Source organism: Pseudochaenichthys georgianus, chromosome 13, assembly GCF_902827115.2.
Source record: "Pseudochaenichthys georgianus chromosome 13, fPseGeo1.2, whole genome shotgun sequence".
In the NCBI taxonomy this organism is placed as follows: domain Eukaryota; kingdom Metazoa; phylum Chordata; class Actinopteri; order Perciformes; family Channichthyidae; genus Pseudochaenichthys; species Pseudochaenichthys georgianus.
This window is the reverse complement of record NC_047515.1, coordinates 4129462-4154955: the sequence shown is the minus strand read 5'-3', so window position 1 is coordinate 4154955 and position 25494 is coordinate 4129462. Positions and strand designations below refer to the sequence as shown.

General features: G+C 39.1%; 2 protein-coding genes across 5 annotated transcripts in view; one reads left to right on the top strand and one right to left on the bottom strand.

Moving 5' to 3' along the window:
* ryr1b (ryanodine receptor 1b (skeletal)) overlaps positions 1–17195 on the bottom strand; it is a 144993-nt gene extending 127798 nt beyond the window's left edge. Inside the window, exons 1-2 of one of the 3 annotated variants that reach the window (XM_034097591.2) lie at positions 17037–17195; positions 5113–5186 (exon numbers count right to left, since the gene is read on the bottom strand). In XM_034097591.2, the coding sequence (XP_033953482.1) occupies positions 5113–5160 (48 nt within the window). In that variant the 5' untranslated portion in view covers positions 5161–5186; positions 17037–17195. Of the gene's footprint in view, positions 1–5112; positions 5444–17036 lie in introns of those variants that run through there. The other 2 variants (XM_034097593.1, XM_034097592.2) reach the window with 2 other exon arrangements.
* A 1604-nt stretch (positions 17196–18799) lies between these two features.
* rasgrp4 (RAS guanyl releasing protein 4) overlaps positions 18800–25494 on the top strand; it is a 28870-nt gene continuing 22175 nt past the window's right edge. For both annotated transcript variants that reach the window (XM_034097017.2, XM_034097016.2), the window contains exon 1: positions 18800–19254. In XM_034097017.2, the coding sequence (XP_033952908.1) occupies positions 19238–19254 (17 nt within the window). In that variant the 5' untranslated portion in view covers positions 18800–19237. The remainder of the gene's footprint in view (positions 19255–25494) is intronic.

Below are 25494 nucleotides of genomic sequence, written 5' to 3'. Positions count from 1 at the left end.
TGGGAAGTAGGACACTGACTCTGGTCTCTCCCTGCAGAGTGTGTACACTTATAGTGGCCCACTATAAAAAGAATCTGCTGCTATAGACTGGAACTCAAACACCCGTTCAAACTGGTCTGCCTGAATAACACCGCTAAGGTGGCATCGTGAAACAGTGACAAAGCTTTTCTATACCGTCACCAAAAGAGTCACAGCGCCATTGTGCCAAATGAGGGTCACCTGACAGACTCTCGTGTTACTGCGCAGTGAGACACTTCAGCGCTGAGGCTGCTGCTGTGGGCTTTTCACCAGACCAAGGCTATTGCAAGTGAAGCCGATCTCTTGAACAGCAATGTGGGGGCTCAAGGGCTTGCATGGAGGCTTTTAGGGAGGAGTTTTGAAACTCTATAGCTGTAGTTCAACATCCACTTTGTTTGAGTGGAAGTAAGCTGCTACTGTATCCCACCAGCTAGTGTGTATCGAGTGGTGCAGTGTTGATATGCTGTGACGAACTAGAAGTCAGCGTCGCAAGGGCAAAAAGCAAATAGGATGCACATGCTGTATTCATGATACTTAACATGATTTGTTGAACAGGATAATGTCCACGTATTAACACAACTTGCTGCTTTTTTAAGCGTAAATGCAATCACTAGAAGTAAAAAGCAATCATAAGGCTATAAACCAAATACTTCCAGGGATATGGCGATCTAACAATGTTACGTCATACAACAATACGTGAACATCTCTTCATCTGGTGTTAACCACAGACCTTACTTCAGGCAACAAGATAAAAAAGAGACAAGACACCGACATGGCTCGAATCTAATTTCCATGTTTCAGGACCAGTGTGCGCACCACTCTGTAACCAACGAGTTGGGGTATTTACTGAGGTATTTTATGTCGTAGAACAAAACCCTCTTATTTCAGACAACTCATCAAAAACACATTTATAAAAACATTGACTTTGAGTTGAGGGAACTGGAAGTAAAACATTAACAAAATGCCTGGTTTTAGGACTCGTGCCTGTATTACTCTATACTGTACAAGTATGCAAGCCACACTCAAGCACTGTGTGAGTCACAGTCACTATGAGAACAACACAATCAAACCCAGAATAGAAACGAGCAGCGCTGCTCAGTCATCTCTGTGTGTGTGTGTGTGTGTGTGTGTGTGTGTGTGTGTGTGTGTGTGTGTGTGTGTGTGTGTGTGTGTGTGTGTGTGTGTGTGTGTGTGTGTGTGTGTGTGTGTGTGTGTGTGTGTGTGTGTGTGTGTGTGTGTGTGTGTGTGTGTGTGTGTGTGTGTGTGTGTGTGTGTGTGTGTGTGTGTGTGTGTGTGTGTGTGTGTGTGTGTGTGTGTGTGTTCCCCATGTGTAACGCTAACATGGATTCAGTATGTAAAGGATCCTACCTCCTCTTGCTTTCCTCTTATACTATCAAATAACAATGCATAAACAGTCACACCTCCACTGCTTCTCATCTTGTTTGGAGGATTCCCAGCAGGGAAGAGGAGCAGAAGAAAGGATAACACTAAAGGATCACACTGAGTGCTTTTGAGCTCCTCTTTAACACTAGGTTTCTCAAACTACAGGAACACGTATTCCTGCATCCTACTGTTCAAGAGTCGAGTGGTTTCTGATCTTGGAAAACAGTGGAAAACTTCCTAGGAATACAAAATGCCTCTCACTATCCATGCAACTTTCTTCAATCATGACATAAGAGAGAAGAAGAGCAGCTGACAGTGAAGTCAATGATGGGATGATGGTGCTTCTTTAATCCTTCGATGCCCTTAGAGTGACTGGACCCCACACTCTTCCTTAAGTGGGTCAAAACGACCCGTATTAGAATAATATGTGTTTTTATGCCATTGTTGTCATTTTGGTTAAGAAAAATCACTTGTATAATATTAAGTATTATATTTTGGTTCACACTAGAAATATTTTATATTTAATTGTTCACTATTTAGAATTTTATTAAAAAAAATTACATTTTGAAAGAAAAACGAAACTTTTTTGACCCACTCATGGAAGCTTGGGGTAGTAATACAAAAACTACAATTTCTTAAAATGTACAACATTTAAATTTAAAATGTGAAGGGCATGATATCCAAAACATGTTTTTTGAGGAATAGCTGGAATATGAAATTATACAAAAAATGTAATTACAAAGATACTCTAAGAGAACCAGCTCACCGGGTCCAACAAGACCCACTTATGCATCTAAGGGTTAAAACACCACTTTACATTTGTATTAAGTAAACTTAACCTGAGAACCACCTAAGGTCACTTTTCAGATGTGCTATTTGCAGCCCTAGTGAATTTCGTATTGCTAATTTATTTATTTGTAAAAACATGCGAAGGCAATTGCTTTATTTTTCCCACAATGCAGCTTGAGTGAGCTCTGATGTAACGCAGTTAACATCAACACTACTCTTAGTACTTCACAAGCTGAGACAACCCCCGCGTAGTCAATTGACCAATCGCTGTTTTGGTTTTACTTCGCTAACATTTCTTGAGTTCATCTGACATTTTTGTAATGCTTTTTTAAAGAGGAATGACTTGTTTCAAAAATGTTCATGAGCAAATATCTGGTGAACAGAAGATTGAAGTATCTGTGGAAACTCAGCTTCACAGATCTGTCCTCTTTCTACCATTCAATACATCAACAAAATCCTATTCGAATCATGAGCAATTAGCACAAAGACATTTAGTGCAGTCCAGCCTCAACAGGTTGCCTTCACTAGCATTAGCATTAGCCGTTTAGAAGACGCATGCTTTGGTTGGTGAGCTTCTATTGGGACAAATCATCTTTAAAGTCATCATTATGTGTCAGGGACTCAGAAACACCTGCACAGACTTTTTTGGAACACAGTGTATATTTAGAATATATTTGTTGGCATTTAGAGTCAATTTTGAGCATTTTAAAAAGAAACATTTGTTCATTTTCTAACTATTTCATTGAATTCTTATGAAAGAATGTCTTGAAGGAGGTTTGTTGAAGGGCTAAGTTCTGGCTGCTTGGCAGATGGTGTTACTCTGGATGATATCAGGTGAATATACAGTATGCCTCCAGTCCCTCCTCAGTGCTGCCACTCTGTGTCATCACACCTCCGAACCTCCGCTATAACCAGCGGAGAGAAACAGCTGACTCACACGATGCCTCCCATCACGGCCTCTAATTAAAAGAGTGATAACACGGAGCGTTTGTTGAATGCCGTAATCCAAAGACTCTCACAGCTACACAAACACTTGCCTTCTTTAGCCCCGGGGGTTGAACCCTGACCCCGACTGAGATAGCATCACAGATAAAGCCATTGAAGTACACACATAAGACATTAATAATTCACATGGAGCTGCATTGTTTTTCCTTTTGAAGTGTTGCTGAACTAAAGGACAACCCCAGTGAAAGCCTTCAGAGTATGTGTCCCAGTTTCTGAAGGGAAGGAGACAGACCTCAGGTGGATGTTGGACATCAATACAATTCTCCATGCCAATGTCTGGGCTCTTTTGGCCTGGGAATAACATTTCACACCTAGCTAGATTCAAGTGGCATGGAGGAAACACTGCAGAAATCCATAGCATTGAATTACAGCTCCACGGAAATATATTTGTTTATTTGAGCTTTTGTTGAGGCTCATCTTCAACTCATTTGAAGGATGTTTCTCACATGATACCCCACAGAAACAAAGCCTGCCATTCATTCAGTATTGTTGCATACAGGCTTTCTTTGGAATTGTATCATGTTTGAGTTAAAAACATAAAGAAAAAGACTTTTCTAAATTGCTTCTTCCAAGCTTATGTTGTTAAAAACCAAAACAATGTGGTTTTTTACAGCCAATAAGTTTGATCTGAGTCTAAAATATCACACAATGGAACACATTAAACTTACTTTAAAGGTTATTATTGGTCTCAATAATGTAAAAAATGCATCCAAATTCAAATGGTTTAAAATATTAGAGTTAATCAGTTCAGGTGTACTTTACTTTTATTTTAGGATTTTGTCTCTAAAAGTGTGTTCTTTTCCTGATGTTTAAGCTGCATAAGAATAAAGTGATGCAATGTTCTGAAATTCCAGACTGCTTTACCAACTTCATCTTCACATGCACACTACTGGTGATTATTTAAAACCGATTCACTGAGAGGCAAAACGAGTTACCACAGTGGACTCGTGATAAGGGCCCATCAGTTAAAGTAAGGTACTTTGGAATATCAAACAAATATCCAAAATGCCTGAAAATCTGAGCTGTTTTTCTATGTAGAAGAATTTCTGAAAATGAGGCAAAAAGTCAATAGATATATAGTTTTTATAAAATAATTGTGTAGATATTTTGTGGAAGCATCGATAGTCAACCTTACACTATTGTCAGAATATCAATATCCATAGATTTGGTGATTTTCCTCACATCGCCTGGTCATAGCTCACAGTATCTACCTCTAGTTTGAGGAAACACATGTCAGCCATTCAGCTCGTTTAGGTCACTTTTTACGGGGTAGGGGGGGGTCCCACTGTGAAGTGGACCCCTCTCCACTGAGTGTGTGCTGGCTGCCCCACAGAGAGCAGCTGTCCCCTGCAGCGTGTTGCTGCCTCCTCACCCCGCTCCGCAGCTCTACTTTCCTCAGATAAAAATAGCTAACGATGCTAACAGATGCACCGGCCCCTGTCTATCTATCTATCTGGGCTCACACACACGCACGTGCACACACACACGGGTGCGCATGCACACACGCACACACGCACGCACACACACCTACGCTTGAGCCCAGAATACTCTGACATAATAATAAGGTGCTCAGGGGATCGGGCTGTAAAGATCATAATATGATAGGTTAAGATGCCAGCGCTCGCATGAGATGATAGTGATCAATGAGAGAGAGACGGACTTATAAGCGGGTCGTGGTACATTCAGGGCACTGCCAAAATAGTCAACTATATATACAGAGACTTGGCTCGGAGAACTGCAACTACACATTTGACTGAAATATCCCATGCCAGGAAAGCACAAGTGAAGAGGCTGAAGGAAATGATGCTGGAAGATCAGGTGTCACTTTCACATCGAGGACAAATCAAATGAAACATGTCTTTAAACTCCTCTCCTCCAGAGCAGCGTGTCCCAAACAGGAAAGTGAGCGGGACTCACCGTGCGCAGGAACTGGATCTCCTCCTCTCCCTCTCCCCCTTCTGCCATCCTTCACCGAGGGTTATTGGCAGCTCCTCAGGAGAAAAGAGAAAATCCTTCTGTTCAGGATCTTTTTTTTATTTCCTTTTTTACGTCCCTCCCTCTCGCACTCCACGTTCTCTCCTTGCTCTCTTCCTGCTGTACCCTCCTCTCTCTCTCACACACTGTCAGTGCTTGTGTGTGTGTGTGTGTGTGTGTGCTGGAGGACAGCGTGAGTCCTGTGGCTCTCACGGTGTTGTGAGAGAGAGTGACGGGAGGCTCTTCTCTCCTCTCACCCTGCATCACCCCCCCCAACCACAGATGAGTGAGGGAGGGGGGGAAGAGGGGGCAGGCACCTTGTTACACATTTACACGACTCCCATCCCACCGGTCCGCCATGTTTGCAGAAGTGGGCCACTCCTTCACACACACACACACACACACACACACACACACACACACACACACACACACACACACACACACACACACACACACACACACACACACACACACACACACACACACACACACACACACACACACACACACACACACACACACACACACACAGCTCCCTCTACATGTCTGAGGCTATAAAAGGAAAGTGGGGGTGAGGTCTAGTCTTCGGGGAGTGTGCAGTTAGAGCAGACACACACCTCGACTCTTCAAAGTGAATAAGTCAACTGCACTGTCCAAAATGAAGCATTGGTGCGTTAACATGACACTAGCTCCAATGGGAGCTGTTTGGCAGACACACACATCTGACCTGCAGTCAGCTGATGAGGTGAATGTCATGGTCAGGTTATCCTGGTCTCTGACAGAAAGCCCCCCAGGAAGTGAGTCTGGGAAATGTTCATACTTTTTCAAACACTGGTACTACATCTCCAGTGTAAGTTTGTGATGTCATTTGGCCCAAAATACTTGTTCCCATTGCCTTACATTGGAAAGGAGACTTTCTTTTACTCTAACAACCTCATAGTGCGAACATAAGAATAGACCTTATTTCGATCATTAGGTACAACAATTGCAAAACGCGCTAAAAGCCGACCCAAAGATATTTCTCGAAGACCAGTATGGGAGGCGGGGCTAATAAAACCCTCTGGGGCCAGATCCCCAGATGATCCCGGGTTGTTTTAACTCCTCTGCCAGGCCATTTCTGGCACTGAGCCACTTTCATATGAATGAACAGGGCCCCGCCTCCAATGCCACCAATTCTCATGATAAAATAAACTCATCATGTAAGTGTAAGAATAACTGGAAACTTGGATCTAAAGAGGCCCTATTATGCTCTTTGGGGGGTTCTCTTTCCTGTAGTGTGTTATATATGGTTTTCTGCATGTAAATGGTCTGCAAAGGCTAAAATAAAGTTCTCTCTCACACACTCCCCCTTCCTGGCTGAAATGCCTCCATTGACTCCTTTGTTTACTTCAGTAACATAGTGACATCACTATGTACAACTCGTACTTCTATTGGCTAGCGCTCCAATACATTTTAAGAGATAGGCTAAAGGGCAGGACATCGCTAAGCGGTTGAGCAATCACAACAGAGCCGGCCAGCTAACCAATCAGAGCAGCTCTGGTTTCAGACAGAGGGTGAAAAGAGGTGCTGCAGCACAGGCAGTATGGGAAAAATAAGGAGCTTTTTGAACATTAAAGCAAGGAGACATGTCACAGGAGAGACACTACATATGAACCCTGAAACGAGCGCAATATCTCTGCTTTAAATATTGTACTATCTGTGACATTTTCAACAACAATCCAAGCCAAAGTTAAAGATAAAAATAATACTTAGAAATCAAAGTCTGGTCATCTCCTTGATATGGAAGAGGAGGTCCACATGGGGAAAATGTAGTTCTGAGTACTTTTTTTGGAATTCAGAGTTTTTGTTCATAGAAATACCTATAAATACTTTAGGGAGAGAGTCCCGCAGGAGGAGAACCACACTTTCATCTCAGACTTCTGACCTTTAAGTTGGAACTGTTATGACATTAATGAAAAATGGCTAAATCATGAACAAATTGTTGCCTGATAAGATTATTCTTATTTAATCAAAAACATTTTTCTCAAAATGGTCTTCTGTTAGGATTGTGTGGGTGTGGTTGGTTGGATTGATTGATTGATATCATTACATTCAGATTCATCAAGTGTCAAACTCTTGAAAGAATCCATGAAACCACCGTTTTCCAAACACAGTCCAGCTTCACAAAGTAGGAGGTTCCTTTATTTGTGTTTTGTCTCACTTTGTGAGTGTGTTCATGATTCTTTTACTTTTAGATGAAATATTTAGATAAATGTCTAAAATGCATGTTTTCTGAGCCATAAATGAAGCCCAAATACTGCTAATGTCGTTGGACAACAGCTTAGCAATAATCTAACGATCTAATGATCTGATGCGCAGAAAAGCTGCAGACCTTTATGTTAGGGCGTATTAAATACAAAATACAATTCATGTTCATGCATTCCCTGTTTCCTCCCCTGCAGCTTGGCTCTTTCAGCGCAGTGGAAGATGTTTTTCCTACAGCCGGATCAATAACAGGAGGAGACATATATCAGCTTTAATTAGCTCGGAGTCTCTCACACCTTCCTTTATATTTTCAGAGTTTTTGATTCAGTGTTGGTTGGCAAATATCGTAGCTAAAAAGTAATTACATCATTATTTATTTATTCATTACTACCATACTATTTGAAGGGACGGACCTGTCCTGTGTATGAATGACTGGGCGTGAATCCAAACAGGTGGAGACATTTCACCCAAAACAATTTGCACATGCTGTAATCACATGCTGTAATCACATGCTGTAATCACATGTTGTAATCACATGTTGTAATCACATGCTGTAATCACATGTTGTAATCACATGCTGTAATCACATGCTGTAATCACATGCTGTAATCACATGTTGTAATCACATGTTGTAATCACATGTTGTAATCACATGTTGTAATCACATGCTGTAATCACATGTTGTAATCACATGCTGTAATCACATGTTGTAATCACATGCTGTAATCACATGTTGAAACCACATGTTGTAATCACATGTTGAAATCACATGTTGTAATCACATGTTGTAATCACATGTTGTAATCACATGCTGTAATCACATGCTGTAATCACATGTTGTAATCACATGCTGTAATCACATACTGTAATCACATGTTGAAACCACAAGTTGTAATCACATGTTGAAATCACATGTTGTAATCACATGCTGTAATCACATGCTGTAATCACATGTTGTAATCACAAGCTGTAATCACATGCTGTAATCACATGTTGTAATCACATGCTGTAATCACATGTTGTAATCACATGCTGTAATCACATGTTGTAATCTCATGCTGTAATCACATGTTGAAATCACATGCTGTAATCACATGTTGTAATCACATGTTGTAATCACATGCTGTAATCACATGTTTTAATCACATGCTGTAATCACATGCTGTAATCACATGCTGTAATCACATGTTGTAATCACATGTTGTAATCACATGTTTTAATCACATGCTGTAATCACATGCTGTAATCACATGTTGTAATCACATGTTGTAATCACATGTTGTAATCACATGCTGTAATCACATGCTGTAATCACATGTTGTAATCACATGTTGTAATCACATGCTGTAATCACATGTTGTAATCACATGTTGAAATCACATGCTGTAATCACATGTTGTAATCACATGTTGTAATCACATGTTGTAATCACACGCTGTAATCACATGTTTTAATCACATGCTGTAATCACATGCTGTAATCACATGTTGTAATCACATGTTGTAATCACATGCTGTAATCACATGTTTTAATCACATGCTGTAATCACATGCTGTAATCACATGTTTTAATCACATGTTGTAATCACATGCTGTAATCACATGTTTTAATCACATTCTGTAATCACATGCTGTAATCACATGTTGAAATCACATGTTGTAATCACATGTTGTAATCACATGTTGAAATCACATGTTGTAATCACATGTTGTAATCACATGTTGAAATCACATGTTGTAATCACATGTTGTAATCACACTTTTTTGTGTTTGAATGTTTTGTATGTCTGTTTTACATTAATGGTTGAATCTAGCAATCTTTACAATCATGAATCGCATGTATGCGTAACAAGTGACAGGAACATTATTTGCTATTATTTCCAGACTGGATGAATTAAAGGGTATACAAATCATTCATTTGAATATCAGGAGCCTATTGCCCAAAATTGATTTACTTCGGATATGGGTTGTTCTACATAAACCTAAAATGATCACACTCTCTGAAACTTGGCTTAATAGTAACATTTCCGATAGTGAACTACAAATCACAAATTATTTGCTTTACAGATCCGATAGATGCAGCAGGGGTGGAGGTGTGGCTATTTATGTCTCCTCTGACCTTGTGACTGAGCTAATTGCTACTTCTATAGAGCCTCTACATTTTGAATGCATTTTTCTTAAAATTATTTTTCATGAAAATAAATGCTTAACTATTGGTAGCTCTAGGCCACCTTCTTCACCTGCAGAGTCTTTTAACCATATAATGGACACTATCAACTCCATTTCCTGCGGAAATGAAATAATCTTGCTTGGTGATTTCAACAAAAATTGGTTGGATAAATCATCTGATAGAGAGAAAAAACTTTTCAGTAGTCTAAATGTTAAACAGCTAATTAATGAGCCAACTCGTATCACTATTAGAACCCAATCTCTGCTTGACTGGATACTGGTGTCACACCCTGACAGAATCTTAAAAGCTGGTGTCATGTCGGATTGCTTCAGCGATCATTCAATTGTTTATTGCGTATGGAAAATCAAATTAATTAAACTACCTTCAAAACTAGTCAAAATCAGACAATATAAAAAATTGAATGTTGATTTATTTATTAATGATGTTGTTGCCCTTAATTGGGACAGATTTCAACTAATACCTTTTGTACAAGATGCTTGGGATTTTCTGCATAAAGAGCTCACTGATGTCATGAACAAACATGCACCTGTGAGAACGGTTAAGGTCAAAGGTCAACATCTCCCTTGGATCAATTCTGAACTCATCAGTCTCTTTAGGGAAAGGGATAAAGCATGGTCGATATATCGTCATTCAAGAACTATAGCCGATTGGGAAGTATACAGGCATCTCCGAAATCTGAGTAAAACCAAAACCCGAAATGCTAAATCCAACTACTATAAAGAATCTCTCACATCGGACTTTAAGAATCCCAAGAAATTTTGGACTAAAATTAAATCTATTTTAAATAAATCAGGTAAACATTCTATTAATAAAATAAGAACTGCTGATAGAATAATTCATGACCCATTATCCATTGCCCAAATATTTAATCAGCATTTCGCTAATGTATGTTCCACACTACTATCTGACTCCTATTTGACGACCGGTATTTCTAATAGTAACTCATACTGCAACAGTTCTTTTTCTTTTAAGAAAATTCTACCACACGAAGTTCATAATGCTATCACAGAATTAAAAGTGGATGGCAGTGCAGGACTCGATGGTATAGAAAACAGGTTCATAAAACTGGCGTCCCATATTCTCATGTACCCACTTGCTGATTTGTTCAACCTGTCTTTGTCCACCTGTGAGTTGCCGACTATTTGGAAATGTGCACGCATCATTCCACTGCATAAAGGTGGTGATTTACTTGATACAAATAATTATAGACCAATCTCTATAATATGTTCTATTTCCAAAGTTTTGGAGAAAATAATTTATAATCAACTGTCACATTATCTCATTACTTATAATATTTTATCTCCGGTTCAATCTGGTTTCAGGCCTAATCACTCCACAACAACTGCCCTACTTAAATTTACGAATGACTTGTACTCTGCTGCAGATGATGCTGAACTCACAGGTGCCATTTTTATTGACTTGACAAAAGCCTTTGATTTCGTTGATCGATATCTGCTCTTGGATAAACTTCACGGCATTGGCCTTTCTAATAATACAGTGTTATGGTTTAACTCGTACCTTCACAGTAGAAAGCAATGTGTGGTTGTTAATGGAAAACAGTCTGACCTGTTGATCCAACAAAAGGGTGTACCCCAAGGATCAACTCTGGGCCCACTTCTGTTCTCTATTTACATAAATGATTTATCTTCTTGTCTCATTAATTGTTGTACTCACCTTTATGCTGATGACACTGTTATATATACATCCAAATCAGATTTTTCACAAATTCAGATCTCTCTTCAATCGGATTTTAATATCTTACAGGACTGGCTATCACACAATAAACTACTGCTTAACAAAACAAAATCTTATACCATGGTCTTTGGTACCAGGCAGAAGCTCAAATCCAAACCTAATGTAGTAATAACATGTAAGGATGGCACTTCTCTGCATAAAGTTGATAGCTTTAAATATCTTGGTGTATGGCTAGACTCTGAACTTTCATTTAAACTACATATAAAGCATGTAATACAAAAAGTCAATTACGGAATCGGTGTTTTACACCGCTCTCTTAATTATTTTACGCTCAGTGTCCGAAAGAGAATTGCTTCTCAACTTATTCTTCCGATTATGGACTATTGTGATGTTGTCTACCAAAATGCACATAAATCAGATCTTGCTCCACTCAACATAGCCTACAATAGACTATGCAGATTTTTTCTTGGTTGTCCTTTTCGTACACATCACTGCACAATGTATAGCCAACTTAAATGGCCTTCTTTAAATGTAAGAAGACACATGCATTGGCTTCAGCTGATATTTAAATGCATTTATCTTAACTATCCCCCTTATTTAAAGCAGTATTTTGTACCTTACTTACCAAATCATCAAGTTAGACATTCTGTTCAGATTTATTTCTCTGTCCCCTCTGCAAAAAAAATTGATTGGCAGAAGAACGTTCATGTTTAAAGCCCCAACTGACTGGAATACTTTACCTGCTGCCATTAGATATTTTGCATCATTGGGTATGTTTTTACATGCATTATCATCTCACTTTCAACTGGTCTGTACTTGTTATTAATGAAACTGATATTGATGAAACTGATTTGCTTGACTGTCTCAAATTGTAATGATTGTGTGCATTGCATTGCATTGTGTGTCATGTTTTGCATTTTGTCTTTTTGTTTATGTATGTCTGTAAGTTGTTTCTGTTGTCGGGACCCCCTTGAAAACGAGATGGTGCATCTCAAGGGGTTTATCCCAATCAATAAAAATGTCTATATATGCTGTAATCACATGTTGTAATCACATGTTGTAATCACATGTTGTAATCACATGCTGTAATCACATGCTGTAATCACATGCTGTAATCACATGTTGAAATCACATGTTGTAATCACATGTTGTAATCACATGTTGTAATCACATGTTGTAATCACATGCTGTAATCACATGCTGTAATCACATGTTGAAATCACATGTTGTAATCACATGTTGTAATCACATGTTGTAATCACATGCTGTAATCACATGCTGTAATCACATGTTGAAATCACATGTTGTAATCACATGTTGTAATCACATGTTGTAATCACATGTTGTAAAGTATCTCACTGCATGAGATACTTATATATATGTAATATCCTATGTGTATGTATTTTTCTGTTTGCAGTAGATCTATTAAAGAATAATATTCTGTATATTTAATTAAATGTTTTCTTTCAATACTTATAGATTATATAATCACTATTTATATGTATATTTGTAATGTTTCGCTATATTTTAAACCAATTTAAAAAAGCTCTTGTGAAAAAAATATCAAAACTTTGGATGACAAAAGTATATTTAATCTGATCTAATAAGGAAGTTATTATCCTAGTTCTCTATTTTATTTACATTTTTTAATATAAAAAGTGTCTTATCATTAGAAAATGAATTGCACTCTTAATAACTAACTAATGTAAGAAAGAAAAATGTGCTGGCTACAGATATGATATGTATAAGGATGTGTTGCCTTTCACTGTTATTTATCTTTGTAAATCCAATTGATTTGGACTGTTTGTTGGACATAACAATATTTTGTGGAGGTCATCCTTTCTTTTTAAACATTAACTTGAATCTCACTGAAAGGTGTCCAACCAGATTACCTCTCACTCTCTTTACAGACATAAATAAATCCCCTTAGTACTATTTTACATTGTTACCTTTATCTTTGTTCTCCCAACCCACTTGCACAATTATGTTTTTGTACTCTTTAATTGGACTATTTTAAGTTGATTTTTGCTAGTTATTCTGTAGTTTACATTATTAGACGAGACAGAGACTTAACATGTTCATAGGCTTAACTGCCCTGTAGCTATTGTGCATATGACAAATAAAGCATTGTTATCCATTAAAAAGAACTACTATAAAGCATGGTCGATATATCGTCATTCAAGAACTATAGCCGATTGGGAAGTATACAGGCATCTCCGAAATCTGAGTAAAACCAAAACCCGAAATGCTAAATCCAACTACTATAAAGAATCTCTCACATCGGACTTTAAGAATCCCAAGAAATTTTGGACTAAAATTAAATCTATTTTAAATAAATCAGGTAAACATTCTATTAATAAAATAAGAACTGCTGATAGAATAATTCATGACCCATTATCCATTGCCCAAATATTTAATCAGCATTTCGCTAATGTATGTTCCACACTACTATCTGACTCCTATTTGACGACCGGTATTTCTAATAGTAACTCATACTGCAACAGTTCTTTTTCTTTTAAGAAAATTCTACCACACGAAGTTCATAATGCTATCACAGAATTAAAAGTGGATGGCAGTGCAGGACTCGATGGTATAGAAAACAGGTTCATAAAACTGGCGTCCCATATTCTCATGTACCCACTTGCTGATTTGTTCAACCTGTCTTTGTCCACCTGTGAGTTGCCGACTATTTGGAAATGTGCACGCATCATTCCACTGCATAAAGGTGGTGATTTACTTGATACAAATAATTATAGACCAATCTCTATAATATGTTCTATTTCCAAAGTTTTGGAGAAAATAATTTATAATCAACTGTCACATTATCTCATTACTTATAATATTTTATCTCCGGTTCAATCTGGTTTCAGGCCTAATCACTCCACAACAACTGCCCTACTTAAATTTACGAATGACTTGTACTCTGCTGCAGATGATGCTGAACTCACAGGTGCCATTTTTATTGACTTGACAAAAGCCTTTGATTTCGTTGATCGATATCTGCTCTTGGATAAACTTCACGGCATTGGCCTTTCTAATAATACAGTGTTATGGTTTAACTCGTACCTTCACAGTAGAAAGCAATGTGTGGTTGTTAATGGAAAACAGTCTGACCTGTTGATCCAACAAAAGGGTGTACCCCAAGGATCAACTCTGGGCCCACTTCTGTTCTCTATTTACATAAATGATTTATCTTCTTGTCTCATTAATTGTTGTACTCACCTTTATGCTGATGACACTGTTATATATACATCCAAATCAGATTTTTCACAAATTCAGATCTCTCTTCAATCGGATTTTAATATCTTACAGGACTGGCTATCACACAATAAACTACTGCTTAACAAAACAAAATCTTATACCATGGTCTTTGGTACCAGGCAGAAGCTCAAATCCAAACCTAATGTAGTAATAACATGTAAGGATGGCACTTCTCTGCATAAAGTTGATAGCTTTAAATATCTTGGTGTATGGCTAGACTCTGAACTTTCATTTAAACTACATATAAAGCATGTAATACAAAAAGTCAATTACGGAATCGGTGTTTTACACCGCTCTCTTAATTATTTTACGCTCAGTGTCCGAAAGAGAATTGCTTCTCAACTTATTCTTCCGATTATGGACTATTGTGATGTTGTCTACCAAAATGCACATAAATCAGATCTTGCTCCACTCAACATAGCCTACAATAGACTATGCAGATTTTTTCTTGGTTGTCCTTTTCGTACACATCACTGCACAATGTATAGCCAACTTAAATGGCCTTCTTTAAATGTAAGAAGACACATGCATTGGCTTCAGCTGATATTTAAATGCATTTATCTTAACTATCCCCCTTATTTAAAGCAGTATTTTGTACCTTACTTACCAAATCATCAAGTTAGACATTCTGTTCAGATTTATTTCTCTGTCCCCTCTGCAAAAAAAATTGATTGGCAGAAGAACGTTCATGTTTAAAGCCCCAACTGACTGGAATACTTTACCTGCTGCCATTAGATATTTTGCATCATTGGGTATGTTTTTACATGCATTATCATCTCACTTTCAACTGGTCTGTACTTGTTATTAATGAAACTGATATTGATGAAACTGATTTGCTTGACTGTCTCAAATTGTAATGATTGTGTGCATTGCATTGCATTGTGTGTCATGTTTTGCATTTTGTCTTTTTGTTTATGTATGTCTGTAAGTTGTTTCTGTTGTCGGGACCCCCTTGAAAACGAGATGGTGCATCTCAAGGGGTTTATCCCAATCAATAAAAATGTCTATATATGCTGTAATCACATGTTGTAATCACATGTTGTAATCACATGCTGTAATCACATGCTGTAATCACATGCTGTAATCACATGTTGAAATCACATGTTGTAATCACATGTTGTAATCACATGTTGTAATCACATGTTGTAATCACATGCTGTAATCACATGCTGTAATCACATGTTGAAATCACATGTTGTAATCACATGTTGTAATCACATGTTGTAATCACATGCTGTAATCACATGCTGTAATCACATGTTGAAATCACATGTTGTAATCACATGTTGTAATCGCATGTTGTAATCACATGTTGTAATCACATGCTGTAATCACATGCTGTAATCACATGTTGTAATCACATGTTGAAATCACATGTTGTAATCACATGTTGTAATCACATGTTGTAAAGTATCTCACTGCATGAGATACTTATATATATGTAATATCCTATGTGTATGTATTTTTCTGTTTGCAGTAGATCTATTAAAGAATAATATTCTGTATATTTAATTAAATGTTTTCTTTCAATACTTATAGATTATATAATCACTATTTATATGTATATTTGTAATGTTTCGCTATATTTTAAACCAATTTAAAAAAGCTCTTGTGAAAAAAATATCAAAACTTTGGATGACAAAAGTATATTTAATCTGATCTAATAAGGAAGTTATTATCCTAGTTCTCTATTTTATTTACATTTTTTAATATAAAAAGTGTCTTATCATTAGAAAATGAATTGCACTCTTAATAACTAACTAATGTAAGAAAGAAAAATGTGCTGGCTACAGATATGATATGTATAAGGATGTGTTGCCTTTCACTGTTATTTATCTTTGTAAATCCAATTGATTTGGACTGTTTGTTGGACATAACAATATTTTGTGGAGGTCATCCTTTCTTTTTAAACATTAACTTGAATCTCACTGAAAGGTGTCCAACCAGATTACCTCTCACTCTCTTTACAGACATAAATAAATCCCCTTAGTACTATTTTACATTGTTACCTTTATCTTTGTTCTCCCAACCCACTTGCACAATTATGTTTTTGTACTCTTTAATTGGACTATTTTAAGTTGATTTTTGCTAGTTATTCTGTAGTTTACATTATTAGACGAGACAGAGACTTAACATGTTCATAGGCTTAACTGCCCTGTAGCTATTGTGCATATGACAAATAAAGCATTGTTATCCATTAAAAAGAACTACTATACCTTGACACATAATTTCAAATAGATTATGATAAGACAATGTAGCATAATATGTGCTGACAAAGGACAAAAAGGCCATTATCTCACAATGTAGCCTGATGCCTGATGCCTCCCTGAGGGGAGAGCAGGATCAGTGGCACACCCCTCTTTATCAGGCAGCAGGATGCACCACACAGAAAAGGTGTAAGCCTGAGCGGAAAAAAAGAGCATCTCACAGAAACCCTCCTCCAGACAGAGTGCAGTGCCTCAGCTCTCACATACCTGCTCAGTCTCCATCGGGCATCCTCCAGCAGGCTCTGCTCCTCACCCATCTCCCTGCAGCAGCCGGCGGAGGGAGGTGTTCAGGGACGCCGGGAAACCACTCTGTCCGGTGGTTAGAGCCGAGAGGAGGAGAGGAGAGGAGGCGGAGGAGGAGGTGACACGCCACTGAAGCAGAACTAACATGAATTCTGGGAGAATGAGTCCTGGATATATATACACAGAAATGACCTGCCGTTGACTGTTTTTTGCCAACTCACGAATCCGCAAAAAAGTGCATTTGCGACGCAGCGCCGGAAGATGGCGACATTTTACTGACCATTCAACTTAAATCTATGTACAATTCATTCTTGCCCAAAATGATTCATACTTTAAAAATAAATAGCTCTAAATAAAGTCACGCAAGCATCACAGTCAAACAAAGGTACGTTTGGTTGATGGGTTCGTGTATTTGTTGCTTCCGTGGCATTTAATTAAAAACTAAATTAGGAAACTGAGTGATTTATCCAACAGACCCTGAAGTAACGCTAGTGTTTGGCTCGCTAGTTACATGACTTTGCTAACAACGACACAACATTTACGAACTTGTCACACCACGAAATACGTTGCAATCTCTACAAATATATGAAGAAGGACTATTGAACTCTAAGCTTTACTATCTCGCCATACCTGAACAGAGTTATTGAGCGTTCCTTTTTTACTTTTCGTTACAGTCAAAGTGCTTCAATATCATATTTAAAAATAACTTCCGTTTTTGTTGAAGACTTCCGCTTTGACAACAAATAACAAAATAAAAGCCTTGAAACAAAATGCACTTAATTCCCAAACTTTAATCACAAAAATAAATAACATATGGGGTGGTGAGCGGATTTCTTTTGGAAAATCAAACGCTCAAATGTAATTATATTGATGAATTATAGTCAAAATGAGGTAGCCTTGTGTTATATCAGCATGTGTCTTTATATTAACCAGCTGTGTAGATTGCAACTCTTCCTGTTTTACAGGACTATTGCATAACTTTACAGTAAGATTACCACATGTTGCTCGGAAATAGAATTTTGAACTTGTTTTCCCCTTCTATGTTCCCTGATTAAGTCCTCCAATGATCTCTTTTCTGATGCAAATCCCAATGCATTTTTTGGTGTTTTGAGCTTGGCGTGCACGGACTGCAGGATTCCTGCTCGGTGCATCTTTCCCTGCTTTTCATGCCATATCGCCCCCTCTCTCTGCCAGCCAGTCCGCTTCCTCCTGCAGCAAAGAAGCCACCTCTGCAGACTCGGGGGACATTAATGTCCCCTGTTTGGTCCCCTCTTCCTCTTGGTGTGTTCAAACAAGGATGTCTTTGAGGCTCCCTGTCCAGCTGCACGGCCACATTCACCAGCACAAACACTACCTCCCTGTGTAATCACTTGCCACCCTGAGACATGACAGAGGGAGTTAAATAAAGGAGAGAAGGGGAAATAAGGGTGATAGTCTTGATTTGGTGGGCCACGGAGACCCTACACCCATGTCATGATTCAACAAACATCTAATGATTTATTTTCAGGAACTGATTCCTTGCCACACAAATCTGCACCAAAAAGTAGCACTGAGGTGTGGCCTGTTTCTTTTTTCTGGTGCTCTAAAAAGAACCGCAGATGTCGCTTCCTGGAGTACACCGATGATTGCTCATCACTATCTCTAACCCTCCTCCTTCCTCTATGGGTACTGCACGGTGCTCATAGTCTCCTCTCCCCTCCCCCTTGCACACACAGAAACTGATGTGAGTTCCCCTATCTGTCAGAGCCAGTTCCTCCATTTAAGATGCTGACTTGTTTATGTTGAAGAGAGCAAGTGAATGACTGTTCTCTACTTTGGAGCTTTGTTGCAGCGCTTTTCTCCGCTTTCATGAGAGCACGAAGTGTGTTCTGTGGCTGATCTGTGGGAGATAGATACCTGCAGATAGCAGAGAGGCAGGCTGACTGGCACACAGACTGGATCTGAAGCAGCAGGCGGGAAGTTTGGTCTAGTCCATGACTGGTGGGTGGGCAGCTCTTCGTCCTGTGCCCGCTCTTGCTATCCTGAACACATAATAAGAGGAGGGAGGAGGAGGAAGAGGAGGAGGAGGAGGAGCGGGGTCATCCATGGAGCTGTAGGGGACGCGCTCAGATGCCCGTGTGGATTCCCAGAGGAGGAGGAGTGCTGCTGAGGAGAAGAGCTCTGCGATGAACAAGACCAAGAGGTAATTAGAAAAGAAGAGAGAGAACCAAAACTGAGAGTCTGTAGCAGTTTCGGAGCAGTGTGTGTGCAGCGAGATGTGAGAGGTGTGAGGTTGTGAAAGTGTGGTTTGTGCAAAAGGGCTCTTGACAATTCAAAGTGGAATGAGGGCATTTAGTGTGTTTTCTGGCACTCTGTTGAGACAGTGGAACAAGAAACACACACACAGTCCCCTCTAATGTGTTCGGCCTGCTTATCGGTGAGGAGTATCAACACCTTCAAGTGTGTGGTGGTGTGTACTGCACACAAGCGCGCTCTGGACAGTCAACAGTGATGCGTGCCTGCTGAGCCGCCTGCTCACCTTTCCGTGGAGATGTGTTGTGATGTTGGCGACTCCTCACCTCCATTGGACATGTCAGGTCCACTCGGGGGTTTGTATGTGCTTGGGTTAGATCTGAGATGATGCTGAGAAACATTTAGCAGTGTGTGGTGTGTGTGTTGTGTGTGTGTGTGTGTGTGTGTGTGTGTGTGTGTGTGTGTGTGTGTGGTGTTGTGTGTGTGTGTGTGGTGTGTGTGTGTGTGTGTGTGGTGTGATGTGTGTGTGTGTGTGTGTGTGTGTGTGTGTGGTGTATGTGTGTGTGTGTGTGTGTGTGCTGTGTGTGTGTGATGTGTGTGTGTGTGTGTGTGGTTGTGTGGCTGGTGTGTGTGTGTGTGTGTGTGTGTGGTGTTAGCCGGTTTAAGGTGGACTGATGGAGTGGCTGAGCTTATCGTACTGCTTTAAACGTTGCTAACCTTACCTCGTAGCATTTCCCAATACACTGACTTCCACTTTTTTCAAAGGTCAACAGAATTCAACGTGTACTAAACTGAGGGTCACGTCATTCAATAGGCAGGACACATCTTATTCATTCTTTTAAATTATAATTTTTATTGATGTTCAAAACCAAAAAAGCATCTCAATACCATATCAGGAAATGACTGCTAAATGGAGCGAATGTCGCTATAGCTGTAAAAAGACTTTGAAAACCTGATTAGATATACTTAGTTGATCCCAAATTGTTTCATGCAGAATGTAACAAAAGACATGAATTAAAATAAGAAGAAAAAAATGTAAATATATACATATAAAACAATAGACAGATATAATTTATTCATAGAATACATTATATGGAAATATACAAAATAAATTAAATACAATTACTAACCTACTACCAAATAAAACCATACATATGAAATGCATGTGAGGTGGAGTTCCAAGTCAAAATGTACAAATAGTTGAGGGTTACTGCAAGTTACAACGCCGTGAAGGTAAAAATAACAGCCAAATAAGGGAGCTGGTTATTAATACATGTCCTTCATGAGGCTTTGAGGTTCAAGAAAGGAAGCAGAATTCAGAAGGTTTGTATTCGTATGAGCTGACGGCACATCGTCCTCGCTCATCCCAGAATGGTGTCTGTTCCTCCATCCAGAGAGGAGTTCATCCAGAGTGTTTGGACATATGTGATACAGATGGTCAGGGATGGATCAGCTTGCAAAAGATATTCTTCCGCAGGTGCATTTCAGGAGAAGGGAAGATGTGCGTTTCTTTATCTGCAGCTATCCTAAACACGTTGCTATGTCTCATTTCATATTGCATTGCTTATATTGCTTTCATTTCATTTTTGTGTACATGCAATAATGGCAACAAACCAGAAAGCCTCTTGTGCTGCAATTTCTGATTTCTTTCAGGGTGACACATTCTGTGGTGGTAGCAAATCCATGCCATACAAAAGAGATCTTTTTGTTGTAATGGAATCCTGGTGTTTGCCTAAATAAATACATTCCAGGCCCAATAGTGATACATATGGTAATGCTACCTGCTGTAGCGAGGGGGGGTTGGTTATTTTGAGATGAGTGACGGCGTGTCACTGTTTTGGTTGCGTGGCTGTATGTCGGTTGTCAGGTTAACTTGTGGTCCCGATCTGCACATAACGAGAACTGCCTGATCAGTTTAGAAAAAGTGAACAGATATCTGGGTGACAAATTATATATATGAAAAAAACACCTGAACATCAGTCAGATTTAGTTTTAGATTGTATTTCCATTTAACTTTATTCTTCTACTTTTTACTTCACAAAATGTATTTAACACACAGTTATTTGTACATATATAAACACATGATATACTGATTTTGTAGAACGCGGTACTGTAGTACTTATCAATATTTCACATATATACAGTTGGACCACATCAACAGCTACTTAAATGCTTCTACATGTATACGAACAGGATCATATAATAACCATAATAACGTGAAACTGTGCAAAGATTCATCCTGCGTGTACTTTTGACTTTTATATTTGAAGTACATTTAGCTGATAAAACGTGTGTACTTTATATTGATGTGAAAGGTACGGTGGCCAATGGGTGCCAACACGTAACAACAGCCCAACACACGAAATAGAAACACACTGCAGTTTCAAACATGATGCAAATCAAAAAACACAAATGTGGCAAAACATATAAAGCAACTTCTTTCCTAACTTGATGAACCCCGAGCAGGTTTAACCAAAAGCACTGACAATAAGAAGCTCAAAACACAACAGAAGAGGGATGACACAGCTGGGACCAGAGCGCTTGTTTACGTTCGGGGATTATAAAGTTGTCCAACTGTCATTGTTGTTGGAAGCTTACCTAAAATGTTAAAACAATCTATTGGCTTGTTTTAACATTATGATCAAATGATTCCTTCCGATATTATTGCAGACCTGCTGTAAGCAAGCTAGCTAGCATAGCTAACGTAACCTAATCATTTCATTTCGTTTTGTGTGTGTTGGCCAACTTTATAATTCCTAAATGTCAACACGTGCTCGTTCCCAGGTGTGTGCGTCACTTTTTAGTGTCCCCTGGTTTCCATTGTGTGCAGCGTTTTGTTTACGCAGAGCTTTTAGTACACACTGCGCATGTTTCGTAAAGTTGTGCATTTTTTCGAAAGTTGTGAAGTTGGTGAAGATGTTTCTTCATTTGCATTTGTTTCGGCACATTTTCGTTTTTATAATAATATATATCGTTTTTGAAAGCGCAACGCTTTTCTCCTAATGTAATTGTTTTGGGCTGCTGCAGCGCGTTTTCACAGGTTGGCCACCATAGCATGAGCATTGTGCAAAATGTGTACTTGTTGTACTTTAAGTACATTTAGATGCTAATACTTTTGACTTTCAACATTTTGATATCAGGACTTCTACTAATAATGGAATATTTTAAGAAAATAATATTTATACTTTTACTTAAATAAAGGATCTGAGTACTTTTTCCAGTACTGAGAATGATTTAGATGCGTGTGTACAGCTGGTGTGCACAGGTATGATGTTACCGTATTAGCCTTTGACAGAGTCCTGTCTGCACTCCCCAACACTTATACTTAATGCATTTGCTGTAGTTTTCCTAATACTAACTACAATGGTGGATACAGTGTCTTTATTGTGTCAGCACATGGATGAATGGCTCCTTGCAGTCGATGCAGAGGGAACAAGAACGCAGGTTGTGAGAGGGGACAGGCAGAAAAAGAGCAGTGCACAAACAAGGCCTTCAAAGGGCCCTGGCTTCAATTAATCAATTAAGGGAAGAAAGAGAGGAATTTGCATATCCCCCCGCCAGTGTGAGAGTGAGAGAGTGGTGGGAGGGAGGGGAGGGGGAACTGGATCTGTAGCCAGGAGTCTTGACATGGATGGGAAAGGGAGTGAGAGTGGGCCTTCCAGAGAAAAAAACACTGTTTCCTGAATGGCTTGAATAGGGCAAGGATGGAGGAAGAGGAAAAGAGTTGGTGAAGAGCAGTCAGTAGGGGAAGGAGCTGTGGAAGGTCTTCCTGAAACATCAGTGATATGATGTACCAGGGTTGCAGTTGGATTGTCAACAAATCAATGCCTTTTGTGTTTTCCTAACCACTTGTCCTTTACATCAGAGCAACACGTCATAGGGCAAAAGACATATGGGAAGGAGACAGCGGTAAATAAGAACACCTTAAAGCAAGTGGGAGATTTAAAGAGGCCCATTATGCTCTTTCGGGCTTTCCCTTCTGTGTAGCGTAGTCTAAATCCCTGTGTTCCCTCCAATCAGAGTTTCTCTCGCACACACTCCCCCCTGCCTGAAATGCCTCCATTGGACTCCTTTGTTTACTTCGTAAAATAGTGACATCATTATGTAACAATTCTAGAGTTGATCAATCAGAACAGACTAAGCTCTGGTTTTCCGACAGAGGGTGGAAAAAACAGGCAGTATGAGAAAAGAAAAAGAGCTTTTGGAAGATCAATTATTCCGTACATTGACTAATAAAAGAAAATCAAGATACTTTGCCCCCTGCGTCATTATCGAGTTGTTCATGCAGGCTTTACAAACAAGTGCAACATTGAAAAATGCTGTATATTACTTCATACTAATGTGAAACTAAATGGTTTGTGGCGCACTCCTGTCCACTAATAACATGAATCCCTATCAGTATGATTGTTTGAATATATATACGTCATGCAACATTTACATTACTTGTTAGGCCTAACACTTTACTACTGTGCATATCATCATTCAAAATGTTTTATAAAAGATGCTTAATAACCACCATCCAACTCTGTAGACACTTTGAAACCTTATGTGATCATTTAACATAATTAGCGTAACATTCATATTTCGCCTTTGCTTAAAGGTGGGGTAGGTAAGTTTGAGAACCGGCTCGAGATCGCTAGAATTTGAAATACACAACCGGAGAAAATTCTGCCACTTCCTTACAGAGCCCCTCCTCCAACACACACGAACGCGCACATGACCAATGAGGGCACGAGATCAGTTTGTGCCCAGATGGAAGGCTGACAGGCAGGTAGCCAAGGATTGGTTGTACTTTTTACAGTATTACGGCTTCTAGGGATGACATTTTTTTATGGATTTGTTGTCAAAGCACTTAAGATATTCATTGCTATCGGGATGTTAAGAGCATTCCATGGAATATAACAAAAAGTGTATCTCGAGCCGGTTTCTGAAACTTACCTACCCCACCTTTAATTGTTGGAAAGTTCAAAACAAAGCACTTTTTCAAGTTACAGCATAAGATGTAAAATGATAAGCTCCAGATGTGTCGGTCACGTCGGTTGTTTCCGTGAACGGTCGAAATAAATGTTGCGGTCGAAAGGTATTGTGGGACAGCATTTTGTCCTTTCCTTTCGTAAAGGATGGTCCAGTCAATCCCAAGTTAAAGGAGATCACAAAAGAAGCATTGAAGCTCCATTCCTATTATCCAGAGTTTACAGCAGCATGGCTGCCACTTAGGTACTTTTGGGTCATTTCACTTCTTTAGGAACCTTCCGAAGCAAAACAGACTGATCGCCTGGAACCCTAGACTCATATACTTCAAACTGGTTTATTAAGGTTTTCCCACATTGCAGTGATGTGTTTCCCTGTTAAATATAGTGGGGTAATTATTATGTATCTGCCTCTTAGGGAAAGAGGAATGCAAATGTCCAAACAAACAAACAGTAACTCCATTTGTGTTCATATTTGCATGGGAGCCCACGGCACGCTGACTCTATTTACCAACAGCTCTGTGTCTCTCCAAAGTTGCACAGAAAAAGTAACCACTGACTGCCGTGCGCTACCTGCTGTCAGAGGGAAATTCCCTGACAGACGTCATGACATAAAAACATTTCCCCATCAGCACTCCTGCCTGTAGCAGGCTTCTCGTATGTGCGGCTGTTTGACTCAGACAGAGAGATGACAGGTAAAGGGCACCAAGATAAGAAAGCCAAATGTATGATAATGAATGAGTCATCATGTTTTTCTTTATTTAACATAGCCCACCTACTTAATTCGCTCATAAAATGCAAAGAAAAAAACCAGTGTGACCCGAATGGATCCGGGGATGGGGATTGTGGGTTCACACCACCTGGGATGAGTATGGTTTATACTTAAAGGTCCCCTATTATACTGGTTTTCATCAATACATCGTAGGTCTCAGATATATACAGAACATGTCTCTGAAGTGTTCTGTAAGTGGCTCCAAACACCAAACAGATCATTGCATCATCCCATAATCCCCTCTGTTTCAGCCCCGTTTTAAAAGTGCTGATTCTCTGTCTGCTACTTTAGATGAAAATAAGGAGCCCCTCCCCTCCGAGGGATATTTGGTTAAAAAGAACACAATGGTGCTCAAGGAGGAGATTCAGGTGATAAGGTGTGTGGGGGCCAATACATCGTTATGACATCATAAAGTGGCCAGGTTTTTATATAAATGAATCAGGACAGA